At 46.9% G+C, this 15,345-nt stretch overlaps 1 protein-coding gene across 4 annotated transcripts in view; it reads left to right on the forward strand.

Annotated features, from left to right (window-relative positions):
• The first annotated feature begins 814 nt into the window (after positions 1-814).
• TMPO (thymopoietin) overlaps positions 815-15,345 on the forward strand; it is a 26,182-nt gene continuing 11,651 nt past the window's right edge. The window contains exons 1-2 of one of the 4 annotated variants that reach the window (XM_083182300.1): positions 815-1,330; positions 14,199-14,325. In XM_083182300.1, coding sequence (XP_083038426.1) covers positions 1,097-1,330; positions 14,199-14,325 — 361 coding nt within the window. In that variant the 5' untranslated portion in view covers positions 815-1,096. The remainder of the gene's footprint in view (positions 1,331-14,198; positions 14,326-15,345) is intronic. The other 3 variants (XM_083182301.1, XM_083182302.1, XM_083182303.1) reach the window with 3 other exon arrangements.

Here is a 15,345-nt window from a genome sequence, read left to right on the forward strand (position 1 = left end):
ATGTAATGGGCATCACAGCGTGTGGCATAATGTGTAATGGGCATTATGGCGTGTGGTATAATATGTAATGGGCATTATGGTGTTTGGCATAACGTGTAATGGGCATTATGGCATGTCGTATAATATATAATGGGTGTGTGACGTGTAATAGGCATTACGGTGTAAACTTCTTGCGCTCAGCTTTGGTGCGTATTGTCTGGCTCCTACACTTTCATCTTAGCTCCTAGATTTTAAAGAAATTTGTCAAGCCCTGGGTTAAAGTGAGGATCGCAGAGAGCCAAAATGGAGCTAGGGGGAATCAGTGTATTAGGAGGGTCAGTTGAATACTGTAGGGGTGAGCAGTGACAGCAAGAAGGCAGCCCTGCTCGCTGTCACTGCTCGCCCGGGCATTGAATACTTGCCACTGTGTGTATGGGGCTTCTAGATAGGCTTCTAATCAGCTTTAGATGCTGTATGAAGTCTACTATCATACAATCTATTGTTTGCAAGCAGCAACGAACATTGGCCACTGAATAGTGGAGGCTTTAATGTGTACTTAGTCTGAAGCAGACCAGAGTTATAGGTTCATATAAATAAATATATCTTTCGACTTTGTTCCCAGGCCCATAACTACTTATGCCTAGGAAGCGCACGCATCACGATCAGCTCGGATGCGTGTGTAGCATCTTTACTAGTGGGCCTGGCTCTTTCCTGGCCACACAAAGGCGGCTGCTGTGCACCTCTCATACACGGTCACACAGCCCCTGCCCAGCACTGGTAGCGGCACTGCCACTGGCAGCAGGAGGCCGGGGACGGGCTCTGGGTGGGGAAGGCCGCGCGTCGTAATGTCGTTTATGTTTTTTTGAAGGAAGCGTGCAACCAATCTGTACTCGACTTGCTTTGCCTGCCAGCCAATGAGCACGCACGTTATTGTTTAGCGTCCCGCTCCTCCGTCGTGGATAGGGTAGCCGTTAGTAACTTACAGCCTGCAGCAGCAGCCGCTTACTGTTTCCGTCCTCCCTCCCTCTATCCCGTGCCGCTGTGTTGTGCTCTCCTTTCAGTACCGGCCCGGGCAGTACGGACTACGCAGCGGATCGGAGCCCTGTATGTGCGCACCATGTCCGAGCTTCCCAGAGACCCGTCTGCCCTCACGAAGGAAGAGCTGAAGAACGAGCTGTTGGCAAACAATGTGCAGCTGCCGACCGGGGAGCAGCGTAAAAACGTGTACGTAAAGCTTTACCGGGAGCTCCTGGCCACCCGCAGCCGTGGCACACCGGACTTCTCCAGCGACGAAGACAGGTCCGAAAGGAAGTCAACCCCAATGCGGGGCCGTGGCCGGCCGCCGGGACGGGTGAGTGAAGGGAGTGGGGCGTGGGTGTGTGTGCTATACCTTGCCCGGGTCTCGCCATGTGCTACTACTACGTGTGGAGAATGAATGGGGACGGTGTCTCTGTGCTGTGGGGTCATCAGCACATGTGCAGAGGACCCCCTCCCCGACGGTCAGACCCGCCGGGATACCCCACCTCTCCTTGGGGCTAGAAAGTGTTCCTTGTACTCCACTCCATGCGATCTGGGCACACCAGCGCTTCCATCACAGAGTACTGGGCGGGATCTGCTGGCGAACACCTAGTGCACAGAGTAATAGTGGGGATATAATATTGGTAGGATGAAATCCGACCCGCAATACGTGGTGCCAGGTAACGGGTCAGAGAAGGTACATCTCATTAGGAGAATAGTGCTAGTATTCCTGCTGTATGTGGCACAGCGCCATCTGCAGGAGCTGTCACAGCATTTCCCGCCTTTTCTTAACTTAAGTCCATGTAGTGTAGATACAAATGTGTCCTATTCTGTAGTTGGATACTTACTTACACTGTAGCTGTACCTTGTATCACGGTGCTCGGTAACCGTAGTTTTATTATCAGCCCAGTTGATTCTATCTAGTGCACCTCTGGAACAATACAGCCAGCACATACTGTACTTTTGGATTTTGTTTGTATTACTGTTGCCCCATTTCCACATGACGCTGCTTCATATAAGACAGTGGTCAGGGAACTCGGTCCTCATTACCCCACACAGTGCATGTTTTGCAGGTCTCCTCACAGAGGGGTAGATTTACTTACCTGTCCCTAACGTTCTGTATGAAGTTACTTTCGCTTCACCACTTTTTCATGGTGAAGCGGCCCCGCAGTTCGCCCTGATGTATCAATCATTTAATCTTCGTTATGGGAGTGCGTTATCCCCTGCTGACAGGGATACGCATCCTCCCATAACATGTGTGCGCTCCTCCCCGGCTATTTGTTCTGCGCATGCGCCGGATTCCCTGACACACGCTATGTCACCGGCGCATGCGCAGTTTTCCATGGCCAGCGCCGCTTGCTGGTCTCCGGCGTCTTCAAAATCAAACTGCGCGTGTGCCGGGTAATGTTTGCCGGGGATGCTGTGTACCCGGCACATGCGCAGTTTGAATTTGAAGATGCCGGAGACCAGCAAGCGGCATTGACTGACCCACATCGCCAGAAAAAGATGGCGATCCGGGACGGCGAAGCCCCACATCGCCGGATCATACATGAGGTCAGGCGCTCTTTTTAAAATAACGTTGCTGCGCTATCCCTCCTGCCCCGCACCGCCACCTGTTTAACACCCGTATCGCGGGTGTCATAGATCAGGGGAAGCGCTATCCCCTGCCATAACGCATGGGGATAGCGCATATTCCCCTGATCGAAGTTTAATAAATCTACCCCAGAATCACAAGTGAAATAATTAACTCCATCTGCGGACCTTATAATATGTGTCTGAGTAATTAGTACACCTGTGCACCTGCTGGGTTACCAGCAAAACATGCACGGTGTGGGGTAATGAGGACCGAGTTCCCTGACCACTGATATAAGGGTTCCTTGATACTTTTTCATGTGAGCTGCAGTGCACTTTCTCCACAGCATCTGATGTTTATTAACTATAAACTTCTCTAATGGTTTGTACACACGGTTTGCTATTCGGGTGCTATGCAATCTTTCCTGACTATTATTTACATCTAATTCATACAATCTACATTTGATTTGCACTATATAGTCATTGCTGCCCTGTCTATCTGGGTTTCGATTTGTGCTGTTATGGGAGAGCGCATCGGGATCGCAAGGTAAAAAACCTGTGCGATCTGCATGCGATTTTGACTATATAGTCGAAATCTAATGTCAAATCTCATTATTGTGTGTACACATGGTCCTGATGAGATTTTGACTATATAGTCAAAATCTCATGCTGATTGTACCCGTGAGTACACAGCATTATGGTGTGTACACACAGTGCCGTGCAATGCGATCCCCGACGCGATCGCACGGCATGCTTGCAATGTGCATACAATTTAGACTATATAGTGCAGATCTGCACTATATAGTCAAGACAGCCAAGACTCTGCCGTGCGATACAGCAGCGTGCCTTGCGATCTGCGTGCGATACCGATGGGATTCTGAGTATATAGTCAGAATCGCATGGAGATTGTACCCGTGTGTACACACTATAAGAGAGCCTATTTATATGCTGAGAGTTAACCTCTGGCTTGTGGCTAACCTGTCTTAAACAGATTTAAAGCCCCATCTAAATGCATCCATGGCTGTCTTGGGTCGGTCCGATTATCTGCGATGATTTCACAGGTGAAAAATATTGCTCAAAATCACCTAGGGTAGTATTCAATGCCAGGGGTGAGTTGCTGCCGAGGGGGGTTAAACGGTGGGGGATCACAGAAAACCAGCTATCCTCGCTGTTTAACCCCCGTGCCGGACACTCTGTGTATTCAACCTTCTGGGGTTATTCTGGGTGAAGATCACTCAGTGTGTATGCACTTTCATCAGCCAGTGATTTCATAGCATCACTCACAGGTAAAACCATTTCGTTTTTATGTGCCTTTAGACTTGGCAGCATGCCATGTTTACCCTTTCATGGGGCAGATCCTTATGGTGTGTACACACCATAAGGTTGATTCTGTCTCATTGCAGATTTTGACTATTCAAATTTGACTAAAGGTCCATACACACTGGGCGACTATGCTCAGCGTGTATGGACAGCAATGATGCCAATCATCGCTGCGGGGAAAGCCTCTCAGTGCATACACACTGAGCGGCTTTCCCCCTGCCCGGCGCTGACGGAGGGGAGGAGGACAGCGTTGCATAGCAGAGCGCTATGCAAAGCAGTCCTGAAAACCGCTTATCTGGTTGTATAACCAAAAGATGAGCGGCATTCCTGGCGATGTTGCGGGAGCGCGCAGCAGCGCCCATTGCCGGGCCATACACACTGGGTGGCTTTGAGCTGAAAGCCGCTCAAACCTGTTTTGAGCGACTTTCAGCTCAGTCACCCAGTGTGTATGGCCTTTACTGCATCTTAGATGAAGATTATCTAGCAATTTGGCCCTAGGCCAAATAAATTCTACAAGTGAGAGAGCCCAGATAGACTTGTCTGCAGCTTATTAATCTATTTAGTATTCACTAAATGGGGGGCGCACATCAGGATCGATATGGCTGAATACTGTGCGATTTAAAATATATATTCTATATCTCCCATTGTATACACTAAATCAGAAAGCAAAGGTGTTGAGGTTTCCATACACTTGTACGATTTGGGCCCTTTTCATCTGATTCTGACAGATGAGCCTGAGAAATCTGGTGAAAATTGCCTAACCTCCGATTCTGTGTGACCTATGCGCATCGGACCCGGAGATCACAAGTGCTGTACATAAGATTTGGCTGATCCGGGAGTATCCGGCAGCACTTGCAGGGGTTGCATACGGTGTATCATATGCTAAAGGACCCCCAATATGATGTATCATACGTGCTCCAGCTGCCTGGAAGCCTGGTGAGCAGTTACTGAGATATTGCATAAGTGTATGGCCAGCCTTTGTTACTCTGAAAAGAAGGAAAATCGGGCATTTTTCATATTCAATGTTGGTTTCAGGATTTTTTTTTATTCTTTTACAATTTTTTTATGTTCAATTGATACATGAGAAATGAATTCACACTAAGAATGCTAGACACTATTTGGTTTGAGCTGTATTGTTGCCAACAGCAGATTCAAAATTTAAACAAGAAACAATGGGTTAGCACAGAGAATTAGGGATTTTTGATTCTCTACATTAGCCTAGAGAATGGAGAAATGTGACTGGTGACACATGGGTATGTAATCATGACAAGGGTCTTATGTGCATGAGTATGGCATACTGGAGCATTGCAATGTATAGACATTGTAATAGGGATCTGCGAGCATAAGCTAGTTATGATGCGATCCTCAAGGCACATCAGAGGCCGAGGTTTTAAGTATATACATGCTTGGCCACAGGTGACTTCATTATTACTTCAGTCAATTTAATTTGAATATCTGTGCTGCTGTATCTGGACTGTTGGTGTCCTTTGAGGACTGTTTGGGAACCTCTGCTGTAGGTGTTAAATCTTCCTCTTGATAGTGTTCTAGCACCCTGTACCTGTCTCAACCCATGCAGTTTTTTTTCATGTCTGTAGTACTTTTATTTCTTTATTAACAGTTTCTTATATAGCGCATAAATATTCCACAGCGCTTTACAGAGTATAGTTGAACATTTCACATCAGTCCCTGCCCCAGTGGAGCTTACAATCTGTATTCCCTACCACATATACACACTGACATTCTAGGGTTAATTTGTTGGGAGCCAATTAGCCTACCAGTATATTTTAGGATTGTGGGAGGAAACCGGAGTACCCGGAGGAAACCCACGCAAGTACGGGGAGAATATACAAACTCTGCACAGTTAGAGCCATGGTGGGAATCAAACCCATGACCTCAGCGCTGTGAGGCAGTAATGCTAAACATTACACCATCTGTATTTCTATCACACTCTGGTCAATAGCTACATACAAGATAAACAGACCAGAATATAAAAGATTGACCTGTAGGTTTGGATTTACTCAGTTCTCATCGCCAAATTATTGCAAGTTTGGATTTTTTTGGTTATTGGCTGTCAAGTGTTTTTGGATAGCCAGTTAGATCCTGCAGTGAGAATAAAGTAAAACCGAACCTGCACATCCCTAGATAGAAGTACCATTGCATGAGTTGTAATAGGTGCAAGGTGCTCGCTAAACACTACCTTGACATGCTTAGCATTTACAAAGATATGCTGGGTACACACTAATAGATATATCTGCAGACAGTTTGGGCAGCATTTTCTCCATACATGCTGCCCGATCGATCAGAACTGACATCACAAATAGGTGCTGTTAATCACCGGCTGTTACCAGTACCGGTGGGTGGCGGATCTCCTGTGCACACGGTGCAATGCGCCGATCTATATCTGGCATCGGCTGTGGTGCACAGCCAAAGCAATATATCTGTGAACAACACCGTTTAGATATATGGGTCGTACACATTGGCCAATGGTGCATCAATAAATCGACCAGTGTGTATGCACCATTATTTTCAAATTCTACTGAGTGGAACACATGGGGTGTGAATTAGGTCCCCTGCATTAAACATGACATTTCATAATCCTCCCATTGTGGTCACTAAAACTACGTTATCAGAAATCTATTAATGCCGTTTATGACAAAAACTAGCCTACAATTTTGGTAGATTATTTCTTCATTATTGTTCTAGACCCCATATATATAGTCCAGATGGCTCAGCACAACCGAAAACTGCAAGTAAGTTGCCCGGTGCCAGCTGTAAGCCCTGGATAGGGCTGATATAGAATACTCACGCTGCCTAGTGAAGCAGCTACAGCAGCACCCGGGATTCAGCAAAGTCAAACAGCAGGGTCAACAGCAACGTTTCGATTTTATTGATAAAATCGTCATCAGGCATAAAAAAAACAAGACAACAGTTTACCTTATATCCCCAAAACCTAAGTGAGCGTTCACTTGCGTTTCCCGCGTCTGGAGACCCTCTCCGTGCAGCGTGCGTCATGGCCGCGTCATCAAGCCCCGCACGACAGACGCCAGGCGTTCCATCCGTCGCCCCGGCAACCGGCGCCTAGAGATGACGTGATCCCACGTGTGGTAAGACATCCAATGGATGTCCGTCCCACACCTGAGCGTCAACACCAAGGCCGTCACCACGGCAACCAGATAGACGCCCGCGGCTGCCGCTAGCGAGATCAATGCTCACAGCCAGAGTAGCACAGCGCCGGGCGTACCTACAATCCCAAGTGGGTAGCAAGTGAAGGCAACAAAAACATTAAAAATGGCTGAAGTGACGGGGAGTATAAGTTTACAATATAAATGTCACACAATGTAAATACAATGCCAGTCATCAAGGACACATTGACACCAATATGAGACAGAAGATACGCATGTAACCTCAACAAAAAATATAACAATATATAAAGAAAAATAAAAAAATTAAAAAACTTAGAAAAGTAATGAGGGCAAATAACACATTAAACACATATAATAAAGTGCCTTCATAGGAATGCATGCAGACCAAGATGGTCATTGAGGCCATGGGGGGACATGGTCCTCAATCTATGTATCCACCTTGACTCACACCGAAGAAGGGCCAATGACCTATCCCCTCCACGAAGTTTTTGAGGGATGTGGTCTATAATGATATATTGTAGGTTGGCCATGCTGTGGCCAGCCTGTGCAAAATGCCTTGCAACAGGCTGGTCACTGGACCCAGATAGCAGAGCTGCCCGAATGGCAGCACGATGTCCTGCCATCCTATCCCGTAGATTGCGATCAGTCTTTCCTACATAATGTAGTCCACAAGGACAAGAAATTAAATACACAATGTATTTGGTGGTACATGTCAACCTGTATCGAATACTGTATCTCTTCCCACTAAAAGGATGTACAAAGCTTTCTCCTGGGGTCATGTTTCTACAGGTGGTGCAGTTAAGACATCTGTAGCAACCATTATGCCGTCCCAAGAAGCCCGAAGAAGGGGGCTTACTAGGTGAGGGCGTAATGTCAGTCCTGACAACCCAATCACGTATATTCTTGCCACGTGTATAGCAAGGCATAATAACAGTATTGGATAGTCCCAGATCTTTATCAGTGCTTAACAGGGGCCAGTGCTTCTTGGCTACTTGGCGGATAACACCACTACAGGTATTAAAGTGGTTTACCCAAGGCATCTTTTTATTGACAGATTGATCCTGTTTAGCCTTAGGGGTGAGCAACGTGGATCTAGGGATTGCTAATGCTTTGGTTTTCGCCTTTTGTAGCAGGTCAAGGTCATACCCCCTAACCAAAAACTTGTTAATCATGATGTCAATTTGATTGGAAGCTTCAGCCTTGCTGCTACAAATCCTGCATGCCCGTAAAAACTGGGAAAATGGTAACCCAAACTTTAATGGTTTGGGGTGAAAGCTATCTGAATGCAAGATAGTATTCCGGTCAGTCTTTTTACAAAATAGAGATGTGGAAACACATCCATCATCCAGACCAACCGCCACATCCAAAAAATTAACCAGATTAGCATCAAGATTAAAAGTAAATTTCAGAGGGGAAGAAGTACCATTGTGTGACCAGCCTGTTGCAAGGCATTTTGCACAGGCTGGCCACAGCATGGCCAACCTACAATATATCATTATAGACCACATCCCTCAAAAACTTCGTGGAGGGGATAGGTCATTGGCCCTTCTTTGGTGTGAGTCAAGGTGGATACATAGATTGAGGACCATGTCCCCCCATGGCCTCAATGACCATCTTGGTCTGCATGCATTCCTATGAAGGCACTTTATTATATGTGTTTAATGTGTTATTTGCCCTCATTACTTTTCTAAATTTTTTAATTTTTTTATTTTTCTTTATATATTGTTATATTTTTTTGTTGAGGTTACATGCGTATCTTCTGTCTCATATTGGTGTCAATGTGTCCTTGATGACTGGCATTGTATTTACATTGTGTGACATTTATATTGTAAACTTATACTCCCTGTCACTTCAGCCATTTTTAATGTTTTTGTTGCCTTCACTTGCTACCCACTTGGGATTGTAGGTACGCCCGGCGCTGTGCGACTCTGGCTGTGAGCATTGATCTCGCTAGCGGCAGCCGCGGGCGTCTATCTGGTTGCCGTGGTGACGGCCTTGGTGTTGACGCTCAGGTGTGGGACGGACATCCATTGGATGTCTTACCTCACGTGGGATCACGTCATCTCTAGGCGCCGGTTGCCGGGGCGACGGATGGAACGCCTGGCGTCTGTCGTGCGGGGCTTGATGACGCGGCCATGACGCACGCTGCACGGAGAGCGTCTCCAGACGCGGGAAACGCAAGTGAACGCTCACTTTTGGGGATATAAGGTAAGCTGTTGTCTTGTATTTTTATGCCTGATGACGATTTTATCCATAAAATCGAAACGTTGCTGTCGACCCTGCTGTTTGACTTTGCTGAATCCCGGGTGCTGCTGTAGCTGCTTCACTAGGCAGCGTGAGTAATATATATATATATATATATATATATATATATATATATATATATATATATATATATATATATATATATATATATATATATATATGTACTGTATGTATGTATGTGTGTTTGTTCACTGTAGACATTTTTTAGGGCAGGGTGCTGACCACGGGGAGGGCACATTTTTCAGTCTGGAAGGCAAATTTTAACTTTAAAGGGCAAGATTATGCAAGATAGATGATTATATATAATCTCTATATTGCATCCGATGTCAGTCCTTTGTATTGCATCCGATGTCAGTCCTTTGTCCCTTTTGAGGAAGGTGTGCAGGGCACCGAAACGGTCTGTCAGGGACCCACTGACAGACGGCTACAGAGATCCGGTCACAGTAACATATTCAATGTGTTATGCCTGAGGGTGGGGAAACCAATTGGTCCCATGCAATTGTCACACTTGGAGCTGTGTTATAACTGTGTTGGTAGCTGGATTTACGTTTCTGGAGCTTGGATTATGATGCTACAATCCTGTAAAAAGATGCTTCACTAAAAGAGATTTTTTCAATTCATCTGGTGGTCCAGTGCTGGTTCTTCCTTTCTATTAGGATGGCAACTATCTATCTATCTCTCTATCTTATTCTGGCAGCACAAAACTGACTACCTATACTAAACTGGCTGTGGTAACGTCACACACTGGAATACCCATTACTCATTATGCCAAACCTTATGCCCATATACATTATGCCACATACCGTGATGCCCAAAATTACACCATAATGCCTATTACACGTCACACCCATATTATACCACATGGCATCATTCCCATTACACGTTATGCCAGGGCTCAACAAACTTTTATTCAAAATAAGGATAATAGGGACAGTGTGCGCCGAAGGAGCACGCCAAAAACTTTGCCGCAATGCCTATTCTACTTTACATCACACACCCATTACATAGTATACTACATGCCCATTTTATGCCACACACTCTAATGTCCATTACACGTTATACCAAACACCATAATGCCCATTACGTTATCCCAAGCACTAGGTAATGCCCATTACATATACCATATAGCTTAATGGCTATTACATATTATGCCATATAAGTGCTGCCTACCTACATGTTAATTACCAGGGCCTTCAGATTCCCAACACATCAAGAATGTTTAACCAGTTAACCCATAGATTATCAACACTTTTGGGGGGAGTGAACACCCATGCCTTACCAACCAACATGACAAAAGCTTTTTGGGGGATGCACCAATGATCCCCCATAATGTCAATACTTTTTGGGTTGCATATCAATTTGTTTGGGGTAGGGGTGTTTAAACGCAATAACATGTAAAAAGTTTCTACAACCCCCTACCCCAAACAACCCCCTACCCCAAACATGTCAGTACTTTGAGGAGCACCTATAAACACATGCATGTCAGCCCAGTAACTACTTTGGAGGTGACATCTGTGACCCTGCCAAGTTAGGGGTCTGCAGTGAGTTCTAAAGGTCCATTACCCCAGAACCTCCCCACAGACCCCTGTGCCAGAGTAAGGGACTGCAGCAAGCCCTAGGAGCAGACTCTTCTCGGTGTGCCTGCTGCCAGCCGGGGCCCTGATTTCTCCTCGTCTACCTTTATTGTTAGTTGCGTGACCCCAGCTATGGGAGTGGAGGTTTGCCCGTCCGTGAGGCAGGGAACTCACGATTCCCATGCAGTAGTGTGCCAATGGAGCCCCCACTGGGCGCTGGTTCCACTCGGCTTCTCCTGTGGTCCTGCTCACAGCGGTGCAGCTCCTGCTCTCCCTGAGCTCCCATCCTCTCACTGCTGTCCCCGTATGATGTCACCGGGTCTCCCGTGTGTCCGGCAGTGCAGGCGCTGTCTGTCTTTGTTGTGGTATGCAACCAACCCTTTTTTTGTCTCATTTGAGCCTCCTGATTGGCCAAAGTCAATTCTCAGAGCGGCTATTAACTGCAGGGCGGAATTCGTCGGCTTGTAAAGGGGCAGGGCACAGCGCCCCGTGAAAGAAGCGTAGCCACTAGCAGATAGTTCTAATACAATGCTATGTGTCCTTAATTTGTGCTCTGTATGTGTGGGGTTTTTTTTCCCCGTTTTTTATTTAATGCTATATATATACTGTCTGATTAGAGCAACAATCGAATAGCTCTTAAGGCCCCCATACACTATACGATTTGGGCACGATTTCACCCGATTCGGATGAATCGGGCCATGAAATCGGGCCAAATCGCATGGTTTGACAGCCCCCCCGATCCGATGCGCGGTCCCGTGCGCATCGGATCGGAGTCGGGCAGTCGGACCGGCTGCACATAAGATTTCCTAAATCTTATGTGCAGCCTCCGGGCGGGGGACGCCAGAGCCAGGCAGGGGGAGAGCGGGCAGCGTCAGCGGTGACAGACGCTGGGGAGGGCGATGCTGGAGAGCCGGGCTGGGGACACAGGCAGCAGCGGGCGGGGGTGGACGCCGGTGAACGGAGCTGGCCGGGTGCAGCATGACCGGGGACGGGAAGAACGCTGCAAGAAAAAAAAAAAACCATTACAAATTAATTGGAAGCCAGTGATTGGCTGAGAGCTCTCTCAGCCAATTGCTGATTGGCTGAGAGAGCTCTCTCAGCCAATCACTGGCTTCCAATTCATTTGTAATGGTTTTTTTTTTTTCTTGCAGCGTTCTCCCCGTCCCCGGTCATGCTGCGCCCGGCCAGCTCCGTTCACCGGCGTCCACCCCCGCCTGCTGCTGCCTGTGTCCCCAGCCCGGCTCTCCAGCGCCCCCCCACCGCCCGCTGCCTATTTGACAGCTACAATTCCCGGCTCCCCCCCTGTTGCTCCCCAGTGTCCCTCACCCCGCTCTCCCCCTGCAGCTCCCCGGGAGTTTTATATGATAAATCGCATGGCGATTTATCATATGCACAACTTGGCACATCAAGTGCCTTATCATGATGGAAACCTCCCGGGGAGCTGCCGGGGAAATCGGGTCCGACTTGTCCCTAGGACAAGTCGGGCTAATGTATGGGGGGCCTTAGACGCCCATTACTGTAGACTGCAAGCAGGGGGTGTATAGCACAATCAAATCCCTACCTATATGTCCTCAAAGCTGCAGTGTCCTTCAGTTAGGTTCTATAATCCTTTTATCTGTGTATTCCTTGAAACCATTCAGGTAATCTTTGTATCTGAGGGTGTAATTTGATTACCTTCAGGGTGATCTGGGTCTTTCCCACAGCTAAAAAAGACCAAGGGCGATAAAGAGCTGGTTCCACACCTTTTTATCTCACCGCTAATTACTCCATAGTGTGGGGAACAGCTGTTTATTTAAATAGTTTCCCTGCAATGTTATACCCCTTTTACACCAAAACGCCGGGGCGCACCCGGCTTTTTTAGACCCAGGTTCAAGCCGGTTGCGACCCAGCGTTTAGTGCAATTTACACCGGGCGGACAGTCCGGCCCGCACACACACACACCCCCACCCCCCCCCCCCTCCCATTGCTTGGAGATGACAGGATGATGTCCTCTCCAAGCGCCAATCACCGCCGCCGCCGGACCAGAACGCTGCTGGGGGCAGCCCAGCACTAAGGTAAGCTGCTGGGCTGCCCCCAGTCCCCGCGCACACTCCCCCCGCCATCGCACAGGAGGTGAATGGATGCCGCACACAGGCATCCGTTCACCTCCCTCCCCCGCCGCCCCTTCTGTCTGCAGGGTATAGCAGACAGCAGCGCCGGCTGTCGGTGTCAGGCTGACAACCCGTCCAACCTGCGGACGCTGCGGTCCGCAGGTTGGACGTTCCCCATTCATGTAAATGGGAGCCGGGTCGTCCAACCCGGCGTTCCCATTTACACCGCCCTCTACCCAGGTCAGGACCTGGGTAGAAGTCCCGTGTAAAGGGACACGGCGTTAGGGATTTACACCGCCGAAGATCCGGGTCTGACCCGGATTTTTCGGCTGTGTAAAAGGGGTATAATACTGCCTATATATTTATGCGATCAGATGCTATGGGACATTGCATCTGATCGCATCAAGTGGTGCCCAGTGCAGCATGCGATCCTGCGATGGACATCGGGTGCTGGAAGAGGGGTGGTGTGGGGTTGTGTAGGCAGGACCGGAGCCGGGGACCATTGCGGTGGAACTTTCAGGCGGCAGGACTTAGCAGCAGCAGTTGACTTTGAAACACTGGACGGCCCTCTGATTGGCTGAGAGAGCTCTCTCTCAGCGGCCTCAGCCAATCAGAGGGCTGTCCAGTGTTTCAAAGTCATCTGCTGCCTGAAAGCTCCGCTACACAGCCGCCATGCCTCCCCTGCTGCTGCTGAGTCCCTCGGGTCCCCAGCATTAAGGTAGCGGCTCCCCGCCAGCGCTCCGGTCCTCGGCCCCGAATGCTGATTGCATTCGAGCAATCGCATGTGGTTAAAACCACATGCGATTGCTCATGCAATTCGATAAATATTATGTGCAGCTCATAATGTCTATCAATGCGTCATTCAATGGTGTGCCTGCGCATCGGGTCGAATGTCAGCTTTAAAAATGCATACAATCCTCCGGACAGATGTGGCCAAAATTGAATGATTGCATGCAATATCTCACATATGTATTGGCAGCATAAGTCGGGGGTTAGCGCACACCAATCGGTAAAATGTGGAATCCTTGGGTTTCCCCACATGAATAACCACTGATGGCTTTTTTTCGCAGTGCCTAAAGCTGTAAGGAAAAGTCCATCCATGGCAATTAACATACGTGTTTTTAGTTAATTCCTTGTTTCATTGAAAAGATTAATGTGGATACTGGGACATGTAAATATGTTCACCATAACATTGGAGTCAATTACTGAATACAACATGCGTTTCTTTATTTTTAAAGAAAGCAACCAAGAAGACAGATAAGCCAAGCGAAGAGGAGAAAATTGAGCAAGATGTAACGGAACTTGGTAACGATGCTTTGAGGGAGGAACTCCTTAAATATGGAATAAAACCTGGTCCAATTTTAGGTATGGCTTGTGAATATTTATACTTTATTTTAACCCCTTCCTGACAGAGCCAGTTTTTGCGTTCCTGACAGAGCCCTTTTTTTCAAATCTGACATGTCTCACTTAAGTGGGGATAACTTTTTTTTGCTTTTACTTATCCCAGCGATTTTGAGATTGTTTTTTCGTGACACATTGTACTTCAAATTAGTGGTAAATTTGGGTCGATACAGTCTGTGTTTTTTTGTGAAAAATACCAAAATATCGTGAAAAAATGGAAAATTTAGCGATTTGCAAAATGTTAAATTTTCTGCTTGTGAGACAAATAATCTTACCACTCAAAATAGTGAATAACTAACATAGACCATATGTCTACTTTATGTTGACATCATTATTTCAACTTCCTTTTAATTTTTTGGGACACTAGGAGGCTTACAATATGAATAGCAAATTTTCAAGAAAATTTCAAACACTGATTTTTTTAGGGACCAGTTCAGTTCTGATGTGACTTTGAGGGACTTGTATGTGAGACACCCCCATAAATGATGCCATTTCAAAAACTGCACCCCTCACAGTATTCAAAACAGCATTTTGGAAGTTTGTTAACCCTTTAGGTGTTTCACAGGAATTAAAACAAAGTGTAGGTGAAATTTCAAAATTTCTTTTTTTTTGCAGATTTGCAATTTTAATACATTTTTCTAAGGAACACAGTACATTTTACTAGAGAAATGTGACTAAAAATTGATTCCCCCAATTCTTTTGTTTTCATAAATATCCTATATGTGGCCCTAGTGTGCACGGTGACCAAACCACAGGCTTCATAATAGAAGGAGCACCTACTTGATTTTGGAGCCTCCTTTTTATGAGATTATTTTTTAGGCACCATGTAGGTTTCTAGGCACCATAAGATGCTAAAAGTTAGGAACCCCCCCACAAGTGACCCCATTTTGCAAACTACACCCCTCAGGGAATTCATCTAGGGGTATAGTGTACATTTCAAACCCCCAGGGGTTTCACCAATTTTGATACAACTGGGCTGTGAAA

Source organism: Crinia signifera, chromosome 4 (assembly GCF_055691185.1).
Source record: "Crinia signifera chromosome 4, ASM5569118v1, whole genome shotgun sequence".
Classification (NCBI taxonomy): domain Eukaryota; kingdom Metazoa; phylum Chordata; class Amphibia; order Anura; family Myobatrachidae; genus Crinia; species Crinia signifera.